At 36.6% G+C, this 27,679-nt stretch overlaps 1 protein-coding gene across 10 annotated transcripts in view; it reads left to right on the top strand.

Moving 5' to 3' along the window:
• Positions 1–27,679, top strand: part of Fut8 (fucosyltransferase 8) — a 171,646-nt gene that overhangs the window by 66,848 nt on the left and 77,119 nt on the right. For all 10 annotated transcript variants that reach the window (XM_048361753.1, XM_048361759.1, XM_048361756.1 and 7 more), the window contains 2 exons: positions 27,237–27,352; positions 27,482–27,644. In XM_048361753.1, the coding sequence (XP_048217710.1) occupies positions 27,237–27,352; positions 27,482–27,644 (279 nt within the window). The remainder of the gene's footprint in view (positions 1–27,236; positions 27,353–27,481; positions 27,645–27,679) is intronic.

A 27,679-nucleotide genomic window follows, 5' to 3' on the forward strand; every position in this document is an offset into this window, starting at 1 on the left:
TATACTCAGATAAGATTACAGAGATAGTGTAGGTACAACCATAGGAAGGTGATACAAGAACATCATCAATAATAGAAACTACACATACACATAGGACGTTGAAAGTAGTTACAACTGTGATATAACAATTGTTTCCATAACATGGAGTTCATTTAACTTGGCATCATCTTATGTGTTCATAAGGGTATAGCTATTGGGCCTTGTGATGCTCTGCAATGGCTTGCCTAAACCTGTACTAATTATTCCCAATAAGGGAGGCCATAGAGTCCATGTTTCTTTGGGTCTGGCTCACTTCACTTAGTATAACATTTTCCAAGTCCTTCCATTTCCTTACAAATGGAACAATGTCATTCTTTCTGATAGAGGCATAAAATTCCTTTGTGTATATGTACGACATTTTCCTGATCCATTCGTCTATAGAGGGGCATCTGGGTTGGTTCCAGATTCTCGCTATGACAAATTGTGCTGCGATGAACATTGTTGTGCTGGTGGCATTACTGAGATTTTGTTTGTGGGCTTTTGGATAGATACCCAAAAGTGGGGCTGCTGGGTCATAGGGGAGTTCTATATTGAGCCTTCTGAGGAATCTCCATACTGCTTGCCAGAGTGGCTGAACCAGTTTACATTCCCACCAACAATGAAGTAGGGTTCCCTTTTGGGCACATCCCCTCCAACAGTTGTTATTAGTTTTCTTGATATATGACATTCACCCTGAAAACACTAAAGGAAGGAGTAGGAGAAACACTTGGGCTCCTTGGCACAGGACAGAACTTCCTTAACAAAGACCCTGAAAGGCTACAAATCAAAGAAAGGTTGGACAAATGGGACTGCATCAAACTGCAGAGCTTCTGCACGGCAAAGGACATAGTTCGCAAGATAAACAGAAAGCCCACAGACTGGGAGAAGATCTTTACCGGACATTCAACAGACAAAGGCCTCATCTCTAAAATATATGCAGAACTAAAAAAATTACCTTCTTTCAAAACAAAACCGCAAAGAACCAATAGCCCCCTCATCAAGTGGGCTAAAGACTTACAAAGAAACTTCTCTGATGAGGAAATGAGAATGGCCAAGAGACATATGAAAAAATGCTCTACATCACTGGCCATAAAGGAAATGCAAATCAAAACAACATTGAGATTCCATCTCACCCCAGCAATTTTTACTTCTAACCATAGCTGGATGACAGACAATTGCTACCACTTCTAGCTTCTTCCTGTTAAAATGGAGTTTCGTGGACTTTTTTTTTTTTTTTTTTGCCTAGACTGGCCTGGTACTATGATCATAGTTCTCATGTGATCTTAGATCTCAGCCTCCTAACATAGCTGTGGTGATAGGTATGCATCACCATGCCAAACTATTGGTTGAAGATGGTCTTGTGAGCTTTATTTATTTGCTTGTTTGCCTATTTATTCATTTATTTCCTGGTCTGGCTTCTTCTGTACTGAAGCCTCCCTAGTAGCCAGGATTAGAGGTGTGAGCCACCAGCAGCTACCTTCTTTTCACTATCATTTACTTCAAAAGCCTATACCTTTTGTGTAATCCAATTAAGCTTGATGTGCTTGCTAAAGCTATCCAATACAAAATTGGAAAATGAATCTAGAACTTGGGAGTGGAAGGAAAAAAAAAGAGGTCAAGAAAGATACTTTGGGGATTCATCTACATAGAAATGATTGCCACAAAATATATAGCACAAAAAATTCCTCATTTACCCTTTTCTTTTTTTGGCCAATCCTGTCCCAGAGCTTGTTTTGCTCAAGGCTAGCACTCTTATCACTTGAGCCACAGCGCCACTTGTGGCCTTTTCTGTTTATGTGGTATGAGGAATAAAATCTAGGGCTTCATGCATGCTAGGCAAGCACTCTACCACTAAGCCATATTCCCAACCTCATTTACTGTAGATGCTCTATAATTTTCCTAAACACTGGATTTCAAGAGAAGAAAACGAGAATAACATTTGCATGTATTTATTTGCATGGTCAGCAAGAATCTCGCATAGTAGGAAAATTTCTTTTCTAACCAGTGGTGCACTGGTTAGAAATCAGGTACAGGGAATACAGTAATTGGCTATGTGGTAGAAGAATGTAATATCACATAAATATTTTCATGTTCTTGACAAAACCTTATCAGACAAAGAGTGCATAGAGAAAGTAATGTTACTTTTATTATAACTTGTTATGGTCTTTCAATTGTGTTGCATTTATTTATGAATTTCTGTGTCTTTTTTTGGACAAATACTAAATAAGAGGTTTGAGGCATCAAGTAGGCATTTATGTCAGGTTTGTTTCTTGCTGTTCTGTGTGTCCAATCAGAACATCTGTCTTTTCATATGCACGAGAAAGTCTCTAACCTCTCTGATACCAACTAAACATATGATAATCAAGGTCTGTATGGAAGATAAAGGGTAAAATCAACTGAGAAATAGTGAACTTAATGAATTTGGATTTTAAAATACAACAATCCTATTTGCTTATATAGCCCTACCAAGTGGGTTTTGCAATGCTAGGTCCATCAGTGAACAGACATAGTCAATAGCTTGTAATGCTATTCATAAGTTTGCTGCAACTGATAATAATTTCATGGCACTTTTCTCAGGATCACTGTGATATATTTCATTGACTGAGTGTTAGGTCACAGTAGGAAATGATGTAAAAAAGATATTAGCCTCTCCTTTACTCCTAACATATTAATTGTCCTAACAACAGTAGCAGCAAGAATAGCAAGACAATGAAACTGATAGCTCTCAATATGTGTTACTGTATATCGAGATGCATTCTAATCTTTGTATATATATTAACTCAAGTGATCATTTCAACAGACCTGTGAATAAGTCCTACACGTCTCTGTTTTATGATACAGAGAAGTATAGCCCAGTGATTTTGCTGAAGCTTATACAAGAGCTGTGATTTTTAGATCTGGAGTTCAGATCCAGGCACTCTGATTTCATGGTCCACATTATTTTTAGTGTTTTACATTTCATTATTATTTTGAGTAGTTGTATGAAGGGGTTTCAACTCAACATGTCGGTTTATGAAAGCAGTACATCATGATGTCACCCCTTTCATCATTCTTCCCCTCCACCTATCCCAATCCTACCGTTCTCTCAAGTTTCTTCGTTCCATTTTCACATATATACATTGATTATTATGCATAATCCACATTATCAGTCACATTGTTATGATAGCTCTAGAAGTAACTGCTTTGTCATAAAGAATGTGCAACATTCATTTCCTAACATTCTTGCCTGTTACTTGTGTGGGTCCAATAGGCCCTATCATATGCCATAAAGAATGTTCTCTGAAAGCAAGTCCTCTTTCTGTCAGATTCCTTTCCTCCTCATTTACCACTAAACAGACTTAACAAGGGAAAATAATAAAGGCAAAGAAAGAACACTGCATAATGATAAAGGAGTAAATACTTAACAAATGGCTTAACAGTCTTTAACATGTATGCACTTAGCAGAGTGTCAAGTACATGGGGCAAAAATATGTGAGGCTAGAAGAAATAGATTAATTTAGTATTATAGCTAGAAGCTCAATGCCCCTCTTACAGTAACTGGTAGGTCAAGCAGGCAGAAAATCAGTAAGGGTATAGTTGATGTGATCTCAACTCCCAATCAACTTGCCACAGCTGACATTTGTAGATTGCCTTATCCCTCAATAGCAGAGTACACATTTACCATTAAAAGCCCTTCTATTCTGATGAACTCTGTTATTTGGATCAAAGTATATCCTAAAATCTCCTTCAGATGGTCTTGTCATAATGAATAGATAACTCTGTATATTTAGAATTGCATGTAGGGAGACTGTGGGCTATAGGAATTTCTTATAGTGTCAGCTGGAAGTCTGTCTTGAAGAGAAAATTTCCTTTCCCTCTTCATTATAAGCTCTGTTCATTCTACTTCAACAAAGATGGCTCAGTAGAAATCAACTATGTATGAGACCCTGCTTTCTCATTTTACTCATTTGACATTAATAATTTTTAGAATAAATTAACTTTCAGTACTTGGAAAACAGTAAAAAATTCTGGAGATACCTATATGGGGTGTGTGTGTGGGGGGGTTATTATTGGGTATTGTTATTATTGCCTTGCACATAGTAGGCAAGTGCTCTGACATTCAGCTGCACTTCCAGCTCTGATTTTGAAGAGTAAAGACAGTCAAGTAGGCACCTTTTATTTTATAATTGCTAAATCAGGTAGTATAGAACATTAATATTATAAACAGGAATGAAATTGTGTAACAGTTGTAAAGGTACTGTATAAATTGTTGTGTAGCAATGAGTATCAAATTTGTGATTCATTCTTTTAATTATTTTAGGTTCCTTAGAAATAAAAAAAAATACATTCTACTGTTTACGGCTAGCTTGTTTAACAAGTATATTACTACCCATCACTGTGCAACACATAACCAAACTTAGAGTATAGAAACTTGTTTATCGCACAGTTTCTATGGATTAAAGTGAACATGCCTAGTTGCAGAAGATGTTGGCTGGGATTGTAGTTTCATTTCAAAGTTCAACTGGCAATGAATACAGTTCCAAGGTCACAAAATCAATGGAGTTCACTTTTGTGGGGCTTGTTGGACTAAGGTCTCAGTGTTTTGCTGTTTGCCTAGTGGCTGTAACTTAACATAGGACAATGGCCGATATAATGTCTTGCTTCATCAAAGTCTTTTCCTTGAAAGACTTTCCTTAAAAGAAATCCAGTTGTTTCATTATTTCAGTAGTAAGTATACAGCTGGCTTTTGAAATCATGTAGGATTCATTATCAGTTTTTTCTTTGATGTGTGATATGTGAATTAGTTTATTATTAGTAGAAGTTAAATCCCCTGCCCACCTTTTTTTGTTGGTCATGGGGCTTGAACTCAGGTGTGGGTGCTATCTCTGAACTTTTCTACTCAAGGCTCGTGCTCTATCACTATGAGCCACAACTTCATTTCTGGTTTCTTGGTGGCTTATTGGAGATAAGAAAGAAAAGGGAAAGATAAGGGAAAGAAAAATGAGGGTGTAAGATATCACAAGAAATGTATTTACTGCCTTATTATGTAACTGTACCTCCTTTGCACAACACCTTGCCAATAAAATTTAATTAAAAAAAAAAAAAAGAATCTCAAGAACTTTCCAGCCTAGGCTGGTTTTGAATTGTGATCCTCAGATTCTCAGCCTCGTGAGTAGGTAGGATTGCAGTTATTTTCCCTTTTAATTCTTTACATAGTTTACTTCATGAATGATACCACTGTTGTTATGATAACTGTCTTTTCTAACAGTATTTTTTTTGCGTATTTGTGCATCAAATTCTAGTTAAGGAGAGTTATATACTAGCATTATTACAATTTTCTATGTTCTTAGTATTGACCATTACACCTGGTTGAGAACATTAGAATTATGTTGCTCTAACTTAATATATTGTTTTAAATTTGCCTTTGAGATATAGAAAATACAACAGTGTGCTTAAACATATTCTGCTGGTAGATAAGTAGTAAAACAGTGCTTTAAATTTATTTCTTTTAATCTTTTAGATTTATATCTGAATTCAGCATCTAGTCGTTTTTGCTTATTTCTTAATATTAAACCGCAACTGTTCTAGAGATTAAAGAAAGCAAATTTACTGTCTTTCACTATTGTGTTTACTTGTTTAGAGACATCTAAAAATGGAAGAAATATGAAAAGATGATAGCTTAAGTATCAGAGTGCAAATGAAGTTAAAAGATTGAAGATATGAGTTCAGAGATAAATTCTTCTAATATTTAAATGTACCTTATGTGCTAATTTTTAGCAGCTTTCACATAGATTGCCTGTAATTTATTTAATATCAGGTGAACATTATTTTGCCTTATACCCTTCTTTTCATCTTTCAGTATTTAACTCTAGTTTGTGTTTGTATTTGGCATGCTGGTTTGTGAAACCTCATTCATTCACATATTCCTTTATCCAGGCTTTGTAGTCACATAAACCTGAATTTATATTTCATCTTTGCTATTTAATTCTAAGCTAGTGTGAGCTCTATTAACTTATTTTCCTTGAGCCCTTATTTTATTATTTATAAATTATAGAAATTAAATATCTTTATTAACGTTTTTATTTGTTTCAGGCTAAGGAAATATTCCTAACCACACCATGAAATTATTTTGTAATACATGTTTTTTGGAACTCCAGGACAGGAAACAAGTAAAGAATTAATGAGGGGATTGAGGGAGGACTCAGTGATATAGCACCTGATTAGCATTCCAGAGGCCCTAGGTTTGATCCTTATCATTGGGGGAAGCAAATAAATCAAACAGCCTTTTGAGGATTTAGAAACAGGAGTTGGAAAGCTCTTCTATACTTTTTTTTTTTTTTTTTTTTAATGCCAGTACTGGGGTTTGAATTCAGGGCCTGGTACTCTTTTTTTTGTTTGTTTTTGTTTTTGGCCAGTCCTGGGCTTGGACTCAGGGCCTGAGCACTGTCCCTGGCTTCTTTTTGCTCAAGGCTAGCACTCTGCCACTTGAGCCACAGCGCCCCTTCTGGCCATTTTCTGTGTATGTGGTGCTGGGGAATCGAACCCAGGGCCTCATGTATATGAGGCAGGCACTCTTGCCACTAGGCCATATCCCCAGCCCCCCCTGGTACTCTTTTTTAACCTTTTCAGTGAAGGCTGCCACTTGAGCCACACCTCCACTTTTAGCTTTTTGCTGGTTATTTGGAGATAAGAACCCCACAGATTGATCTGCCCTGTCCTCAGGTCTCAACTTCTTGAATAGTAACTAAGATTATAGGTGTGAGCCACTGGTGCCTGGCTTAGTTTTACTGTTAATCTCAATTTCCTTTGCTTTCTTCCTCTCCCTCTCTCTCCTTTCTTTTCATGCTTCCTTCATTTCTTCCTTCTCATCTCGTCTTTTTATCGTTGCCTTATTTTTTATTTTCTTTGTGTCTTCCTTATTCATTTTTATTTTCTCTCCATTTCTATTCATCTCCCCTGCCTCTAAAATCAGCTTTTATTGATTGAATGTACACAGGACCAAAAATAGATAACCTCCCTTGATTTATATATACTGGGTTTGAGTGGCAATGTGAAATTAACTATTGCCTATCAATCCAAATTCTGAGTTAATTTCCAGGAGAAAGAAACTAGTCTAACTTGTACCAGATGTGTGTGCCTTGCCCAGTCAAATTATGGGGGAACAAATGGATCACATAGTGCCAACATGGCTGCCAGGACAATTCTGTAGATGATAGCAAGGGTTACATTAAAGTGGCTGGTGATTGTCAACATATTATCTATCTAATTCTGCTGTAATTATTGTACTAAACTTGTCGGTTACTAGTAGGCAGCCAACTGCTGGTACTATAGAGAAGACCATCTATCACCACAAAGTGGTTGCTTCATGAATATGGATTGCTTAACTTAAACTTCTTGGGTTAAAGGAACAGTTATCACTAATTTAAATATTAAGCAACCTGCATAGTATAGAAATACACTCTAAGGCTATAAGTTTTCCTTTTCTCTTCATTAAAATGCACCTGTTAAATTCCTAATAGCATATGACACCATGACAAGAAAATTACTTTGACCTTTCCCTGATCTCTAGTAGCTAAGGCATTCATCGGACATTACAAACAGCTATAAGAAATATCAATCAGACATGAAAGGGCTTATAATGTACTCATATTTAATGCAAGTTCAGGATGCATTTATATGGTTTGTGATGCAGCAGCAATATCAGAGATTTTTTTATGCACTATTTTTTATATTTTTGAATAATTATTGTCAAAGTGATGTACAGAGGTGTTACAGTTTCATATGTAAGGCAATGGGTACAATTTGTTACCTCCTCTCTCATTTCCCCCCTCCCCCTTCCACCTTTCCCTCTCCCCCATGAGTTGTTCAGTTGGTTTATACCAAATGGTTTTGCAAGTATTGCTTTTGGAGTTGTTTGTTTTTTTATCCTTTTATCCTTTTTATCCTTTTATCTCAATTTTGATATTCGTTTTCTCTTCTCTAGTTCTAATACCAGTATATACAGTATCCAGGGTACTCAGATGAGATAACAGTGATAGCTTGGGGACAACCACAGCAGGGGATACAAGAGGATCATCAACAAAAAAAAGCTCTGGCTTCACATGGCATGTTGAAAGTAATTACCACAGTGATATAACAGTGATTATAACACTCATTTCCATAACATGGAGTTCATTTTACTTAACATCATCTTATGTGTTCATAAGTGCATAGCTATTGGGATCTTGTGATCTTTGCTGTGACTAGCCTAAATCTGTACTAATTATTCCCTATGTGGGAAACCATAGAGTCCATGGTTCTTTGGGTCTGGCTCACTTCACTTAGTATAATTTTTTCCAAGTCCTTCCATTTCCTTACGAATGGGGCAATGTCATTCTTTCTGATAGAGGCATAAAATTCCACTGTGTATATGTACCATACTTTCCTGATCCATTCGTCCACTGAGGGGCATCTGGGTGGTTCCATATTTTAGCTATGACAAATTGTGTTGCGATGAACATTGTTGTGCTGATGGCTTTAGTGTGTTCTTGTTTGTAGTCTTTTGGGTAGATGCCCAAAAGTGGGCCTGCAGGGGAGCTCTATGTTTAGCCTTCTGAGGAATCTCCATACCACTTTCCAGAGTGGCTAAACCAGTTTACATTCCCACCAACAATGAAGTAGGGTTCCCTTTTGGTCACATCCCCTCCAACATTTGTTATTGTTTGTTTTCTTGATAATGGACATTCTTACTGGGGTGAGGTGGAATCTCAGTGTTGTTTTGATTTGCATTTCTTTTATGGCCAGTGATGTAGAGTACTTCTTCATGTGTCTCTTGGACATTTCCATTTTCTCTTCAGAGAACTCTCTTTTTAGGGCTTTAGCCCATTTGTTGAGGGGACTGTTGGTTCTTTGAGGTTTTTTTGTTTGAGGGAATTTAACTTTTTGAGTTCTACATATATTTTAGATATGAGGCCTTTGTTGTATGGCTGGTAAAGATCTTTTCCCAATCTTTGGGCTTTCTGTTTATCTTGCAAGCTCTGTCCTTTGCCCTGCATAAGCTTTGCAGTTTGATGCGGTCCCATTTGTTCAATCTGATTTGTTTCATTTCTGGGTCTTTGTTAAGGAAGTTTTGTCATGTGCCAAGGAGCCCAAGTGTTTCTCCTACTCCTTCTTGTAGTGTTTTCAGATTATCTGTTTTCATTTTGAGATCTTTGATCCATTTGGAATTGATTTTGGTGCAGGGTGATATATAAGGATCTAGTTTTAATTTGTTGCAGGTGTTGAACCAGTTTTGCCAGCACCGTTTGTTAAAGGGGCTATCTTTCTTCCATCCTATTTTTTTAGTTCCTTTATCAAAGACTAAGTAGGCATAGTTCTGTGGGTTCATTTCTGGGTCTTCAGTTCTGTTCCATTGGTCTTCAGGCCTGTTCCTGTGCCAATACCAAGCTGTTTTTATTACTTTAGCTTTGTAATACAGCTTGAAGTTTGGTATTGTAATTCCTCCAGCACTGTTCTTTCTGCTTAGGAGTGTTTTTGCTATTCAGGGACTTTTAATGTTCCATATGAGTTTCTGGATTGCTTCCTCTATTTCATTAAAAAATGGTGTTGGGATATTAATGGGTATTGCATTGAATTTTTAGATAGCCTTTGGCAATATTGCCATTTTGACAATATCAATCCTCCCAATCCAGGAGCATGGCAGGTTTTTCCATTTCCTTAGTTCTGCCTAATTTCGTTTTTCATGTTTTTAAAGTTCTCATCATAGAGGTCTTTTACTTCTTTGGTTAAAGTTATTCCTAGGTATTTTAGGTATTTTGTTTTTTGAGGCTATTGCAAAAGGATTTGCATTCCTGATTTCAGCCTCAGTCTTTGGGTCGTTGCCATATAGAAAAGCTATTGATTTTTGAGGGTTTATTTTATATCCTGCTACTTTGCCATAGTATTGGATCAGCTCAAATAGCTGAGTTTATGGGAGTAGAGTCTATGGGGTTCTTTAGATACAGGTTCATGTCATATGCAAAGAGAGAGTTTAACTTCACCTTTTCCTATTTGAATCTCTGTTATGTCTTCCTGTGGCCTTATTGGTCTGGCTAGGAATTCTAGTACTATGTTAAAGAGGAGAGGCAGAGCAGACAACCTTGTCTTGGTCCTGATTTTAGAGGGAATGGCTTTTGCTTTTCCCCATTGAGAGTAATGTTCGCTGTGGGTTTGTGGGTTTATCGTAGACAGCCTTAATTGTATTCAGGAATGTTCCCTGGAATTCTAGTTTATCCTAAGGTTTTTTATCATAAATGGGTCCTGGAGTTGAGCAAATGCTTTTTCTGCATCTCTTGAATTAATCATGTGATTCTTGACCTTACTCTGGTTGATGTGGTGGATTACATTGATTGACTTGCATATATTGAACCAGCTCTGCATACCCAGAATGAATCCAGTTTGGTCATAGTGTATGATTTGTTTTTTGATGGTGTGTTGTAGTTGATTGGCCAGAATTTTGTTGAGAATTTTTGCATCAATATTCATCAGGGAAATCGGTCTATAGTTCTCTTTCCTTGATGAGTCCCTGCCTGGTTGTGGGATAAGGGTTATACTGGCATCATAGAATGTGTTTGGTAGCACTTTCACTTTGTTTCATTGAAGAGCTTGAGAAATATTGGTGTGAGTTCTGTTTTGAAGGCCTTGTAGAATTCTGCTGTCATTCCATCTGGACCTGGGCTTTTCTTGGATGGGAGATCACTTATTGTAGTTTCTATTTCAATGCTGGTATGGATCTGTTTAGAATGTTTAAATCTGCATGGTTAAGTTTGGGCATATAAATTTGCTCGGAATTCGTCTGTTTCTTCTAGGTTCTTGAATTTGTTGGCATAAAGGTTTGCAAAGTAGTCCCTTATTGTGTTCTGAATCTTGGTTGTTTCTGTACTGATGTTACCTGTTTCATCTCTGATCTTGTTTATTTAGGTGTGCTGCCTTTGTTTTTTGGTCAGATTTGCTTTCAGGTTTCAGCTTTCAGGTAGGAGTTGGGTGTCTTCTGTAGTTGGGGGACGCCGAACAGTCTCAGTATCTATGGCTCCTCCCATCTGCTGTGGAGCCACTGCCTTTAACACCTGCCTCTGACTATACTGCCGACTCTGCAGGGTGGGGCCCCTCAGTCCTAGTCTACCTGAGAGCCGCTTGCTTGGGGGAGGTTCCTCCCTCCTGGTCAGGGCAACCTTCTCCTGGGGGGAGCTGGATGTGGAATCTAGCCCAGTTTGCTGGTAGGAATTTGGTGTCCTCTGTAATGGGGCCGTTTATCTGTCTCGGGAACTGGTTACTCTCCCATCTGATTATTCCATGCCGCAAGTAGTTGCTTGCTGCTTTTGGTTTGATTTTAGAAATTCTGGCTGCTGGAGAGTTGGCAGCCGCAGTGTCAGCAGGGCAGATCGACAGGGTGGAGCGGGACAGCGCGGTGGGGGTGGGGTGGGGGTGGGGGGTAGGGGGGTACCTCTGGCTGAGTTTACCTGAGTCTAGACCTGACCAGGTCTATGTCAGAGTCAAAGATGGTGCTTGGCTCTGGTGATAGGGGAAGGGCTACCTTCCAGGTGCTGCTCTGTGGGCACGAGTGAGAATGCCTTTTGTGGGGTACTTATGCTTTTTGTGCAATTTCGGCTCGTTCATGCTCAGCCTGTGATCTGTGTCTGTCTGCCACCATGTGGAGGATTTCTTCTTGGTCACCACTGTGTGCTTTAGGTGCCTGGAGTGCTGGGAGCTGTGCTGGTGCTGGTGTGGCGGCAGGATGCCACCCGTAGCTCAAATCTGTGTTTTTAGGCCAGCAAAGTCGATTTTTCCTTTCTGGCCAGAATCCCTGTACTGTCATAACTTACTTGGGCTGTCTTTCTAGAAGTAAAAAATTCTCTGGAGTAGTAAAACAGGATCTTGGAGAGAGCTTAGCTAGGGATCTGCTGCTCCTCCGCCGTCTTTCCAGAAGTCCCTATCAGAGACTTTTGAAAGTAGACAATAAAATGAAGTGTAGCTTTGAGATTTACACATTGCTACTTGATGTTTAAAAAACACCAGTATAGTTTGCTCTGAAACTTTTTGTTACTAAGTATATATGTCTATCTAAGATCCAATAGTTGAGTGATTATTTGAAATGATAAAATCTTTGTTAGAAAACAATATAGGGACTGAATTGCCAGAAAATCTTAAGAGGAAAAATACTGGATTAGGTGGGAGTGGAATGATTTGCTGCCCATGTCTGCTTTATTTGAGTGTAATAGTAAACTTGATAATTATAATTGTTAAATTATAGGTGAGTTTTAGGCATCAACACTGATTTCTACTCATTAAAATAGTGTTGATCACAATGTATATTTCATTTTATAAATTGATACATAACATGGTAGAGATCTAGCCTCAGAATGTTTTAGGTGAGATCATTAGTGATGACAGTGAAGAAATCATCAGTTACCCCCAAATATGCGTGTAACTTTAGAGTAAAATTCCTTTAAGAGTTTCCTATAGTCTAAAATGATTAAAGTGATATTTTTATTTTATTTTATTTTTTGGTCTCTTTTTTTGGTACTGGGGATCGAACCCAGGATGTTGCACTTGCAAGGCAAGCACTTTGCCACTGAGCTACCTCCCAGCCCCTGAAGTCATATATTTAAAATGCAAGAGAGATGACTGTATTATTCTATATGTTCAAGAAATAAACAGCAGGGGCTGGGGATATAGCCTAGCGGCAAGAGTGCCTGCCTCGGATACACGAGGCCCTAGGTTCGATTCCCCAGCACCACATATACAGAAAACGGCCAGAAGCGGTGCTGTGGCTCAAGTGGCAGAGTGCTAGCCTTGAGCGGGAAGAAGCCAGGGACAGTGCTCAGGCCCTGAGTCCAAGGCCCAGGACTCGCAAAAAAAAAAAAAAAAAAATGAAATAAACAGCAAGTAGTAATTTAAAAGATGACAAATTGGAAACAGCCTTTTATGATATTATTAATTAAAATGCTATGTCCTGTTAAGAATCATGAAATGATTTTCAGATTGTCCTACAAGCAGGTCTAAAAGTGAAAAAATTATACAACAAGGAGGAAATTATTATTTTTATTACAATGTATATTCAGTGAATCTAAAGAAAACTTATATATTGTTAATTTACTGGTGAAACTAAGGAAAACTTGTAGAAAGACATGTGGCTACCATTCTGTAAAGAAATAAAATCTAGCTAAGAGAAAGCCTTTCTTGGAAGAGCGCACACAGTTCAAACTAGACATAAAGAGAGCTTATGGGTCAGAATAAAGAAAAAGGGATATCTACATTTTAGACCTGATTAAAATAGAAGATAAGCAACAGAAACCTTTAAAGATATTGGAAAAGGAAATACTGGTTAATTATTCTGAGTTCACATTTAATGTTTTAGGGAATTGTTTTTTATTTTCCTAAATAGATTATCAGGCACAGATCTCAGTATTTTGTTTTGTTTCCAATTAGAAGATATTTTGGGGATCCTCTACATGTTACTTTACAACATATTAGTCTAATTTGTGTATTATGGTTGTAATAAAATTTATTACGGTAGAAGTTAATTAGCTAATTTAGCTGGGCCTGTAATTCTAGCTACTCAGGAGGCTGAGATCTGAGGATTGTGGTTTAAAGTCAGCCCATGCAAGAAAGTCCGTAAGACTTTTCTCTACATAACCACCCAAAAGTCAGGTGTGAAGCTGTGGCTCAAATGGTAGAGCATCAGCATTGCGTAAAAAAAGCTAAGTAAGAGCAAGAGTCCCTGAGTTAAAGTCCCAGGACTGGCACAAAAATAAAATATATAAAGATCAACTATTTTAAGTAGAATTTTGTATGTATTTAGTAAAAGCTAGATTTCATATGAAATAACTTTTCCATATTAAGGAAAAGGTCATGACTCTTACAATGGAAAAAGTGAAGGCCAGAAACCGTAGGACTTACTAAGTCAAGTTTTGTTTTATTTTGCTTTTGGCCAGTCCTGGGGCTTGAAATCAGGACCTGAGCACTGTCCCTGGCTTCTTTTTGCTCAAGGCTTAGCACTCTACCACTTGAGCCATAGTGCCACTTCCAGCCTTTTCTGTTTATGCAGTACTGAGGAATCAAACCCAGGGCTTCATTAATGCTAAGCAAGCACTCTACCACTAAGCCACATTCCCAGCCCCCGCTTAAATAATTTTTGATATATGAAATTTTCATTTCTTTTCAAAGGTAATTCGGAGACATGGTAAAACATTCAAATAGTATAAAAGGATAAATGATGTCAAGGTGAGATTCCTTGCCAACCTAATCTCTAGATTCTCCTTCCAGAGGCAAATGCCCTCTCTATTACTTTCTTGTGCATGCATTCAGAGATATACCCTCCTTACCTTTCAGGAAAGAAACTGAAAGAGTGTATGACATATCAGTTGTCCCCTTCCCCAACCTGTGTAATGCCCTATCTCTGTCTTTGGTTTTGAGAGCTCTTCTTATTTGACTTGGTTCTTACACATTTATACAATTTTCTTTATAACTCACACAAAAATAAGACTCACTTGATCATGAGTTCTTGGACTGAAAAGTTAATATGTTCACAACTATATAATCATGAAAAATACTACTCCTCTAACTGGAAATGACTTTGCATTGAGTATGTTTTCACCCAATATATGTAGTAGTTCATTTGTAACACAATAAAAAGAGATTCACTGGAAAAGGGAGGAGTTTTTTCTTTTGCTATAATCCCACCATTTTATGTAAAGTTGTTTTTATGTCTTGCTTAATGGAGAAAAAGAATATATAACAGTGGAAGAATTCCTTAAGACCTGTCTCTTTTTCTCCTCCTCTGTAGTGTACCAAAGTGAGGAATACTAAAAATGAGACGTTTCATTGCCTGCAAGGTAGCATGTTGGAATCTAGTGTGTTCGTAATCCATTTCCTAACAGTGGATTAGTGTCTGGAATGCATTAGGGACATCGGAGATTGACAGTTCATTTGTAAAGTGAGAACACATTAAAAACTTAATACTGCTCAGTCTGGTGGCACATGCGTATAATCTCAGCACTCTAGAAGCTGAAGCAAGAGGATCAAGAATTTAAAGCCAGCCTGGGCTTCATAGGAGGCCTTGCTCAAAAAAAATAGAATAAACAAATCAATGAAAACCCTCTGAGCTTCTTTCCTCCTTGCATATGCTGTGATTATGGCCTCCAGACAAACATAAAAGATTTTTAGAATAGCAGAAATTAGTAGTTAATAGTACAGTTCGATATCTCAGTTCAAAATCGTGCTTAAGCCATTATTTTCTTCATCTTCTGGTATTTGTTAGACAGATAATTTCCTGATAATTTATGTGTCTAAAGACAGAGAGTAGTAATGTTCTTTGACCTTCTGTCACTTCATTTCCCTATATAAGAAAAATCTTGATGGGAAGCCAGAGCTACTCAAGAAGCTGAAATGTAAAGCCAACAGAGGCAGAAAAATCCTCTTATTTTTATCCACAAAAAAGCCAGGACCAGAGGCATAACTCAAGTGGTAGAGCTCTTAACAGTGAGTGAAAAAAGCCCAGTAATAGTGCAAGAGAGCCTGAGTTCAATCATTAGAAAATGTCTTGGCAGAGAAAGATGGTTTTATTATTGTACTTTGGGAATTTGTCATTCCATTGAAGGACAACAAAAAGAATTTCTATATTCATTTGGGAAAACAATCTTCAGTTTGGGTGCTTCCATCTATATTTTGTTTAAAACATACATATAAAATATAGTATTCTAAAATAATGGAGGAAGAGTTCATAATGCATTATATCCTTGAACTTCATTCTATGGTTCTTCCAACTGTAGTACATCTCAGCCACCCAGCAACATAATACAGAAGAGAGACCCAAGTCTTTCTTTGAAAGGCTTAGCCTTCAGTTAACAATGCTTACTTCACTGGGTTTTTTGCAACATAATTAGTATTGGAAAAGCTTCTGGTACTGTTGGATGAAAGGCCATTAAGCTATTAAAGATTAAGTAGTGTTATTATGATTGTGATGTTGCAAACATCATTTTTTCATTGGTAACTTGAGGGAAAGGTCGGTGTGTTAGTCCTTCAGGTAATATAACTTGAAGTTAGAATGTTTATGAATAGGCTCCAGGTGTAATAGCTCAGATAAAATTAGTTATTATCTTTCTCTTATTCTAGTATATAAATCAAGAGAAATAAACTGTTGAAGTAGATTTTGTGTGTTTGTATTTGTGTATGTGTGTATCATATACAGTCTAGTAGTAGCACCCTTTATGCTTCAGGTAGTTCCAACAACACCTTTTCTTCTTTCCTAATGGGCCATGTTGCCTTAGCTTTTGCTTGTTTTGTTTTTGGCATTTTTAAAGTATGCTCTCCGCTGCTGAGATTTGAAGTCTATCCTACTATTTAGAAGACTATCTAGCTTACTTTGTGGCTCTCAGCCAAATTTCCAGAGAAGATAGGTATTATGGGTCACCAGTACATGATATAATTAATTCTGAAGTATTGTATTAACCTGTCTCTGTTTTCTTCAATATTATTTCATGTCAATAATTCAGAATGTGACTGATCTTTAGAATTATTGGTTTTCTTTTATTTTTGGTGACTTTGTTTATGAATTAGACTTCTTAGGTTATGTATTTATTTTTGTTGGTATTGGTGGGGCTTGAACTCTGGGCCTAGGCACTGTCTCTGAACTTTTTCCACTCAAGGCTAGTGTTCTACCAATTTGAGCCACAGTTCCACTTCGGTTTCCTAGTGTTTAATTGGTGATAAGAGTCTCAGGATCTTTCCTGCTCCAGTTGGCTTTGAATGGAGACCTTCAGATCTCAGCCTCCTGGGTAGCTAGGCTTATAGGCATAAGTCATTATCGCCCAGCTTTATTCTTTTCTATCCAGTCAACCATCAGAATCCTTAGCTCAAGGCAGTCCTATAGAGAGTTTAGAAGATAAAGAGTTGGAAACTAATTTTAGGTAGAAATGAGAATGCTATTAGAAATTTTAGAAAAGGCTGACCTTTTTTTTAAAGACATACCAAAGAATTAGGCTGAATTTTGACCATGTCTAAGACTTTGTTGGAGACCAACTTAAGAATGATGGATTAGACAATTCCCAGGCCTCCCAAATCAGTGACATCAGGGGTAAAACCCTGGGGAAGAAAGACAAAAGAAAATAGCATAATTTCACATGGTACATTGAAAGTAATAACGACAATGATAAACCCCTTATTTCCATATCTTGGAGTTCATTTCACTTAGCGTCATCTTATGTCATCATATATGAGTAGCTATTGAGCTATTGTGATCTTCTGCTAGGTTTATCCTAGACATGTACTAATTATTACCAATGAGGGAAACCATAGAGTCTATGTTTCTTTGGGTCTGGCTCACTTAGTATGATTTTTTTCCAAGTCCTTCCATTTCCTTATGAATGGGGCAATGTCATTCTTTCTGATAAAGGCATAGAATTTCACTGTGTATATGTATCACACTTTGTGGATCCATTCATCAAAATGGAGAGGCAAAGGATAAAAGACAAACCAAAGCAACAGCAATACTCCGCATGTGAAATTATGCCTTTTTCTTTTGTCTTTCTTCCCCAAGGTTTTACCCCTGATGTCACTGTAACTGATTTTGGTACCGTGGATACTGTATATACGTGTCTGGAACTAGGGAAGGGAAAGGAATTCTCAAAATTGAGAGACAAAGGATAAAAAGACAAACCAATGCAACAGCATTACTTATAAAACGATATGCTGTAAATGGGGTAAGGGGAAGGTGAGGGAAAATGAGGGAGGAGGAAACAAGTCAGATAAGAAATGCACATACTGCCTTACGTATGAAACTGTAACACATTGGCAATAAATAAATTAATAATTAATAAAAATGATGGATCAGTAGTTTGACCAGTGTAAGAAATTTCTACTTTAATTAGTGATTCAGCTTTGCTTCATTTTTATCTTAAAGCATATTGAAAATCTTAAAGCAATCCAAGGTGTACTTGAATGGAAACGAAAGTTCCTTTTAGGAAATTTGTTTTTCAATTTTGGTTGTTTTTTTTTTTTTGCCAGTCCTAGGGCTTGGGACTCAGGGCCTGAGCACTGTCCCTGGCTTCTTTTTGCTCAAGGCTAACACTCTACCACTTGAGCCACAGTGCCACTTCGGGCCATTTTCTATATATGTGGTGCTGGGGAATCGAACCCAGGGCTTCATGTATACGAGGCAAGCACTCTTGCCACTAGGCCATATTCCCAGCCCTGTTTTTCAGTTTGATTGTATTTTCTGAAGTATTCTAAATTCTTATGCGAGGGAATGGCTAGCATAGGGTAATAAAGTACTTGAGTTAGGGCCTGTGACATGCATAATAAGGCCTTATAGCTGTGTGTAGGAAGCCTGTACTTAGAAGCAGTCCAGGATATATTCTTCCAGACATTCAGAGGACTCTGTGGTCTATAAGGTTTCAATGTTTCTTTTCAATATTTGTCCTAAGTATTCTTTTTCATTTAGTAAGCCAGTAATTACAGTGTAATAATCATCTTACCCTACTTTTGAACTTATATTTCAAACAATAACTCAAGTCATCATTTCTTATTAAAGCCATCTACTCCATTATTTTTTTTTTTTTTTTTTTTTTTGGCCAGTCCTGGGCCTTGGACTCAGGGCCTGAGCACTGTCCCTGGCTTCTTCCCGCTCAAGGCTAGCACTCTGCCACTTGAGCCACAGCGCCGCTTCTGGCCGTTTTCTGTATATGTGGTGCTGGGGAATCGAACCCAGGGCCTCATGTATCCGAGGCAAGCTCTCTTGCCACTAGGCCATATCCCCAGCCCCTACTCCATTATTTTTAAGAAGAGGTTTCTAGTAAAAGTTTGTTTTATCAGGTCTGCTTGTTACATAAGCTCTGACAAAATTTTAGTAATTTACAGTAAAATCCAATGTTCTGTGGATTTGTTGCTACTGTTAAGGAATGTATTATAGAAAATGTCTTAAACTTTAAATACTTTTTAAAGTATAGATGACTTTATAACAGAGCCTATATTAGACATATTTTAACCAAGTCAGCCTTGAATAATTGTCTAAATTCCCCTTGATGATTTTTATCTTGTTTGTTTTCTTCTTTTAAAGATATTCATTTCTTAATGCAAAGCATGAATTTTTAAAAAGTTTATCAACTGGACTTTTGAAAAAGTAATTGGATTTTCCACTCATTTCAATTTTTACAAATGCTGTATTTTTTCCTTCTCATTAATGCTAAGATGGTTACATGACAGAGCTTATTGTTTTTCCTCTGCCTTTTCCACTTAATCTGTTTTCTTCTAGCTCTGATCAGTCATTGGCTGTTTAACTTATTAAAAGCATATTTATCAGGAAACTACTGTGTGTCAAAGAATGTCTCAGATGTTAGGTATGGAATAGTGCTCTAAGATTTGAGTGTTGTGTGGAGGAGAGACAAATGGGCACTAGTAAGTCATAGAAACAATCTAAATTATCACAGTGGAAGGTAAGGTAATAGATTAAGACGTTTCCATGGGGTAAATATTCTGTAACTGTTAAAATATATAGATCCTTCATAGAAAACTGTGTAGGAAAGATACTGTACTGTTAATCATGATTGCTCCTACTGAAAGTTCATGGAGACTGGACTTATTTATTATATATAATCTTGCGCCTTAAAAAAAACACACATAGTGGGCTGGCAGTGTAAGGTAAAGCATTTACCTAGCATATGCAAGGCCAAGCATTCTGTCTCTAACACCATAAAACAACAACAGTAACAACAAAATACCAACTACATTCTTGTATAATATTTTTATTAATCTCAAAATAACTCATATTTTATAAAATTAGTAGTGTGCTAGAATGAGCAAAGAGGTAAGCAATTGGATTTCTGTCAAAAAATGGAATAAGTAAAGATGAAACCTTGAATTCTTCACTCTTATTCTTTCCTCCCCTCTGAAATGCATTATTTTAATATACTTGAGGGTAACATGAGCAGCTATTTAGTTTACATTGTTCTGGTTTTGGCTGCTAATGATGGAAGAATGTTTTAATTTGCACTTATCATAGTAAAATAAAGAAGGACACATATTTTCCTGCAGAATTGAACTGAAATCAAACTAATGTTGTTATCATAGTCTCTTAGACCTGAATTTGAACAGGTTTGCTATAGCATGGGATAGCTTGACCCTCTACCTCTTCTTCATTTCATTTGATTCTGAAAGTTATAGTAAAGTTTGAATATTATAAATGAATAATTCCAAATTTTTGTGAAGTAAAAGATAAGTACAGTCACAAGAAGTAGTGTATATTTTTAAAAATATTCTCTCAATAGATAGAGAATCTGGCTCTTCCATGCATCTAATTTGATAGACCCTTGCAAACCTTGACATTTGAATAAATGTAATTACTTGTGCTTTTTCTGGGAATATTTTAGTCCCATAGCTGGCCACTTAAAATTCTATGTGAGGGAAAAAAGAGCATCTGTGAGTCATTGAATGTAATTCCATTTTTCAGCCAGTTTCTTTCATATTTATAGTAGTCTATGTTATGTTAATCTTAGTTGTTTGTTGACAGCATGACTCTATTACTGATTCTCTTTATAGATTTCCATTTTTTTCCTTAAGTTTATTTTTGTGAAGTGTATGATCTTTTTTTTGGCAGATGTACTCTGATAGCAATGACTAAAACTTTAAGTTTCCTGAAACAGCAAATTGGTTAATTTCTTCTGAATAAAAGATAATCCACTTGATATTCTTAGTGATAATATTTTAACATGTGTGAATGTGATGCTTGAAGTTAAGAATCAAATATCGTTAATGATAACTACTTATTTTACATCTAATTTTATAAAGGATTTCTCTGCTATTAAAGAGTACGTACATATATGCAAGCTCAGAAAACAGTGTAACTCCAGGTCTCTCATTCAGGTTGAACAAATGTGCTACTTTCCCTTTATTTGCTTCAGATTATTAGGGAAAAAAAAGATAAAACTTTCTTCCTTAGTCCAGCTTCTCTGAGGAATGATTATTCTGAGTGTTGCAAATGCCTTCTGACCATACTTGCATTGTTCAAAGTATGTATGCATAAATATGTGTTGTTTTATATGGCTTTAAAAGGTATTTAAGGGCTGGATGTAACTCAGTGGCAAAGCGCTTGCCTAGCAAGTGCAACGTCCTGGCTTTGATCCCCAGTACCAAAAAAGAAAAGACACACACACAAAAAGTATTTAAAAATAATATTATGCTACATATATGTGTTCTGTGACAATGGTGTGGATTATGAATAACCACCGTTTATATACATTCTTCTATTAACAGACATCTAGAGTCTCCTTGTATATATGTGCTAACGTTTCTTTAGAATAATTACCTAGAAAGGTGTTCTAAACCAGAATATATGTTCCATCTTTAACTTCAGAGTACTTTGACAGTATTGTGTAAATTTTGGTTTCTCATTCCTATTTTTGTACATGTTATGGGTTAGCGTGTGTCTTTCAAATTAATATGCTGAAGCCCTACTACCTTAGAATGTGACTATTTGGAGAGAGGGTTTTTGTTTTGTTTTGTTTGTTTTTGTTTGGTTCTGGTCTTGGGGCTTGAACTCAAGGTCCAGGCAATGCCCGTCCCTGCCCTTTAGCTTTTTTGCTCAAGGCTAGAAACAGCTCCAGCTCTGGCTTTGTGCTGGTTAATTGGAGATAGATTCCTGCGGCTTGAATTCTGGGGCCTGGGTGCTGTCTCTGAGCCCCTTTTTGCTCAAGGCTAGTGCTCTACCTACCACTTGAGCCACAGCATCACTTCTGGCTTTTTTCTGAGTAGTTTACTAGAGATAAGAGTCTCATGGATTTTGCTGCCTAGGCCGGATTCTTTGATTCTCCTGAGTAGTTAGGATTACAGGTGTGAGTCACTAGCACCTGGCCAGATATTTTAAAAACCATTCTTCTGGGATTTATTTACTTGTAAAATAGTTTGGTCCTTTTTTATTTTTAAATAATTATACAGTGGAGTTGCCATTTAACATAGCAGTTTATAAATATAATGCATCTTGATCAGTGTCACCCCTTTCACCATTCTCATCCTTGTCCACTACACCTATTTTACTTTATTAATTTTATAGAATGTACATTGATTTCTTGATTGCATTTGCCCCTGCCCTCATTTCTTCATTTGTCTACCCCTCTCCCCTTGGTTCCATCCTCCTTCTTGCAAGTATCAATTTCTTGGTGCTTACTTTGTTGGGCTTTGCCTTTGCCTTTCTTTCTTTTTTTTTTTTTGGCCAGTCCTGGGCCTTGGACTCAGGGCCTGAGCACTGTCCCTGGCTTCTTTTTGCTCAAGGCTAGCACTCTGCCACTTGAGCCACAGCGCCACTTCTGGCCGTTTTCTGTATATGTGGTGCTGGGGAATTGAACCCAGGGCTTCATGTATACGAGGCAAGCACTCTTGTCACTAGGCCATATCCTCAGCCCTGCCTTTGCCTTTCTAAGGAACTGCACTATTTGAATTCTCTCTAGAATCTACCACATTACAGGTAATACATTTGTAACTACCCAGCATGTTTACTTATTTGTTATAAGCTAGTTCTAGCTACCACATTTGAGGGAAACTATACAGCTTTGGTCTCTCTGGGCCTTACTTCATTTAATATATGTGTTTCCAAGTCCTTCCATTTCCTTAAAAATGGTACCAAATCATTCTTTCTAATGGATGAGTAAAATTCTATTGTGTATATATCCCACATTGTTTTGATCCATTCATTCATGGAGGGGCATCTGGGCTGATTGTATACATTAGTATTATTTAGTTATTCTATTTAGTATTTATTTAGTTATTCTATACTTTAGTAGTTATGTAGTTATGGTGAATAGTGTTACGGTGAACATAGTTATGCTGGTGGCTTTACTGTAACTTGGTTTGTGATCTTTTGGATAAATGCTTGAGAATGGGATTACTGGATCATCAAGTAGTTCTATGCTTAGGATTTTTTTTTTTTTGAGGATCCTCCAAACTGCTTTCCAGAGTTGCTGAACAAGTTTACATTTCCACCAACAGTGGAAATAGAGTTCCCTTTTGATTGCGTCCTTGCCAGCATTTATTATTTGTTTTCTTGATAATGGGCTGTTCTAAGGGGTAGAGGGGAGAAGGGGTGAAGTGAAATCCCAGTGTTTTGATTTGCATTTCCTTTGTGGCCAGAGGTGTTGAGTATTTCTTATGTCTATTGGCTATTTTTACTTTTTCTGAAAGTCTCTCTTTAAGTCACTAGACTATTGTTTCTAAGAATTGTTACATAGGACTTAAACAAATATTTAATCTAGAACTAATTTCCATACTGCTGAGGCCAAAATCATCTGAGCCTTGTATCTAGTGCTCAGAAATTAGGACATTTTCTAGTTTGGCTGATAGGCTCAGTAACTCTCCCCATCCAACAGAATGTGAAAGCCAAGTACTACTTCTACTAATTCGTGTGTGTGTGTGTGTGTGTGTGTGTGTGTGTGTGTGTGTGTGTGTGTGTGTGTGTGTGTGAGAGATGGGATTTGACCTCAACGCTTCAAGCTTCACTTTGGCTTGTGCTGTACCACTTATTTGGCCATATCTTCTATTTGGCATTTTGTTTGTTAATTGGAGATAGAATCTCTGCAGACTTTTCTATCCTGGCTGCCTTGCAACTTCAGTCCTCCAGAGTCCAGTATTCTGAATAGCTAAGATTCTATAGCTGATGCCCAGCTCACTAATCCCTTTAGACTTTCCCAAGCCTTCAGTAGTTTCTTTTCTCAACACATCCTTACCTCTGTTGATCAGTATTCTGCTGATTCTCAAGGCTTCTGTAAGTCTCTGGAGTTGTGTCTTAGGCTGTTCTCTATAACACTCTATCCTCTGAACTTAAGTGTCTTTTACTATTAGCTCTACTTCTTAAACTCAAAGAATTGTCTAAACTCCACTTAGATTTTCTCTTCTCTGTACTATCGTGTGAAATTCTCTTAAAATAGTAAATTAAGCTGGACACTGATGGCTCATGCCTGTAATCCTAGCTACTAAGTACCTGAGGATCTTGGTTCAAAGCCAGCTGGGCAGGAAAGTCTGTGAGACTCTTATCTCCAATTACCAAAAAGCCAGAATTGGAGCTGTGGCTCAAGTGGTAGAGTGCTAGTCTTGAGCACAAAAGCTTAGGGATAGTGCTAAGACCCTGAGTTCAAGCTCCACAGCAAAAAAAATCCCTCTTCCCTCCAAAAAAACCCAAAACAAAACAGTAAGTTAGAACAGTTGTAAGGCTCTTGTTTTCCTTCTGTGGGGAGCACTGCCATTTGTTACCCCATTTACTTTTATTAGAACATTTTTAAATTAGATTTTGATTAGTTTCTGGCAGAATAGTAAATGTTATCTCCTTTTCTCTGTCTTGGCCATAAGTAGAAGTCCTATATGTCTTTTGCATAGTAAATATAATAGAACATCCATTTTCTACTTATTTTTAGAGAATAGACTATTCATGCAGGTTTGACTCTATTATGGGTGAGATTTAGAATAATTCTGTGTATGAAAAAAGAGTGGGTTTCTTAAGTATTTTCCTTTATCTATAGTTTACTCATAGTTGGATTTTATAAAGAAGTAATAATGTGATATCAATCAATGTTTTGTTAGAATTAGATGGGATTTAGTACTTGATAAAAATCTGCTACAAAGATCATATGCTTTTTTTGTCATGTTTGTTTTGTCCCTGGTAGTATTCTATCATTATATGGAGAAATGAGATAGGAGAACCTAGAGGTGATCTTTCTGTAGTCTGAATTTTCCTGTCACTGAATTATGTTGTCAAAAAATGACATCTTTGTTCCACAGCATATTCTTGCCACAGTAAATCCCAAGAGGTAAAACTTTATTTTTGTTTTCACATGATTTCCTAGAAACTAGACATTTAATTGTGAAAGGAATTAAAGATCAAGTTTTTAAAAACACCAGTTTTAAAAACTATATATCAGGCCTCATTTGTAAATGTGTGTGTGTATGTTTATAAATTGTATAGTTGTACAGATAACTACTATTTTTATCTTATCATAATTTTCACTGTTCATTTACAGATGAAAGCCTTTTCATTCGTAGTCCTGTTCAATGTTAATGCGTATAATTTCATGGAAAATTATAATTATTTTGATAAAGCGCCAACAATAACTTCTTTACTAAACATTGGTGGTGTAGGTAATTAGTAGTTAATTTAGCGTCATCACTTGGACAAAAAAATGTCAGAAAAGCTACATTAGAAACAAACCAAACTACTTCATTATTACTTGTACTGAAGTTGAGATCTGAGTTTAAGTTCTGCCAACTATAACTTAAAAATTAAATTCACTTAGAGATATTATGGGTAAGAATAAATTTTGGGATTATAGCTTCTCACATAATAGGCTTAATAAAGTTTATTATTAGACAGTATGGTAAATACTTTCTCAGATATTTTCTTATTTAAATAGAGTTTGGAAGAAAAATCAGGCATTATTTAATCTTCAAAACTGCAAAAGTTGTATGAATGTATTTATTCCCTGTAGCTGCTTCAATGAGCAACAGAAAATTATTTATTTTCTGTTTTGGAAACCAGAAGTCTATTAAGAGTTTCACAGATCCTAGAATCAAGGTTGACTGGAGGACAGCATTTTATAGGAGAAAATCTGTTTCTTTTCCAGCTTCTTTTCCAAGGCAGCAGTGGTATAACCTTTTACCATTCCTTAGTAAAAATCTCTTTGTACCTTATTATATCAATCCTTATGATGACATTTATGGCCCACTTAAATAATGCTGGACAGTGTTGTGTCACAATCTCAGGTTTTAAGGTTTCTTTTGCCATAAAAGATACTATTTATAAATTCCAAAAATGAGCATGTGGATATCTTTGGGAGACCATTGTTTAGCTCACTACAAAATTTTATGTATTCATGAGAGAATGCAGAGTACTGCAGAAAGTCACATAAAAGAAAATGTATTAGAAATAAGTGACCAACCCAGGTGCCCCTTATGTGATGAATAGATCAAGAAATTGTGGTATATATACACTATGGAATTCTATGTTTCTATCAGAAAGAAAGACATTGCCCCATAAGGAAATGGAAAGACTTGGAAAAAATCATATGAAGTGAAGTGAGACTGACCCAAAGAAACATAGACACTATGGTTTCTTTCATTAGTAATAATTACTATATATCTAGGATAGTCCTGACAGATGATGACAATAGCTCAATGGCTATGTACATATGATGACATAAGATGATGCTAAGTAAAATGAACTTGAATGTACAGAAACAAGTGGTTTATCGTTGTTGTTATTTTTAACGTACTATGTGAAACAATTTCTTTTTTCTTTTATCTTCCCTATGGTTTAGCCCCTGTTGTCACTGTATTTGACTTTGTTACCCTGGGTGTTATATATATGTTTGTCCGAATTAGGGAAGGGAAGGGGAACATCAAAATGGAGAGACAAAGAGTAAGGTGAACCAATGCAACAACAATACTTACAAGACAAGACGTTGTAAACTAACTGTACTACTTGAAGAGGGGAGGATTAGGGAGGAGGGAGGATGGGAGAAAAATGAGTGAGGAGGTAACAAGTTTGACAAGAAATGTACTCACTACCTTATGTATGTAACTGTAACCCCTCTGTATATCACCTTGACAATTTTATTTTAAAGAAGCAAGATTTTGAAAGAAATGGAATATAAAGGTGGAAATAATAAACAAATGTCCTATAGTTCCTTGGTCATTTTCTGATACTTTATATTATTGAATAGGAGTTTTTTTGGTTATAGATAGAAATAACTAAGACAAAATATAGTTTTTCTACTGTATTTCTTCTTCCACTCTTGTCAGGCCCTTTCCTATAAACCAGTGCTTAGTAATTTAAAGTCATGAATTAAAACACAGATTTACATAGTTTGATACCGTGATTATTTCTGAATTACTTAGATAATTTGAACATGTTCAAAGATGCATAGTCTGATTAAGCCTTTACTTCATCATCTCTGCTTTATTATTTTTGACATTAATGAGGAATTGACCACTTTGCCACAAGTAGTGGCACTCCCAATAATAGAATTAAATTTTTTAGGAAACAGCTCTTTAAAGGTTTATTACCTCCTAGAAGATTACATCTCTGAATCAGATAATTCATCTGGTTTTGTTCATTATTATCCCAGTACTTATGGTTAATTTGTACATGTGAGGAGAAAATTTAGCTGGTACCTCTTTTGTGGCATGTTTAATCATTTATAGAGCTAACTTAAAAGTTAAATATTTATATTTTCTTTCCTGACCTATAGGATACCAGAAGGCCCAATTGATCAGGGGCCAGCAACAGGAAGGGTACGTGTTTTAGAAGAGCAGCTTCTTAAGGCCAAAGAACAGATCGAAAATTACAAAAAACAGACCAGAAATGGTAAGTGATTCTGCTGGCTTGTTGGTTGTTTTTTTTTCCTCCTCAGTATATTGGATTTAGCACAAATAATTAAAAAATTTCTCTTGCCAAAATGTGGGAAATGCTGATCTTTCTATTTCTTGACTGTAGGTCTGGGTAAAGATCATGAAATCCTTAGAAGGAGGATTGAAAATGGAGCTAAAGAGCTCTGGTTTTTTCTACAGAGTGAATTGAAGAAATTAAAGACTCTAGAAGGGAATGAACTCCAAAGACATACAGATGAATTTCTTTCGGATATAGGGCATCATGAAAGGTATTGTTTTCCATGTACATTTCATTGGAACTTTA

Source organism: Perognathus longimembris, chromosome 14 (genome assembly GCF_023159225.1).
Source record: "Perognathus longimembris pacificus isolate PPM17 chromosome 14, ASM2315922v1, whole genome shotgun sequence".
In the NCBI taxonomy this organism is placed as follows: domain Eukaryota; kingdom Metazoa; phylum Chordata; class Mammalia; order Rodentia; family Heteromyidae; genus Perognathus; species Perognathus longimembris.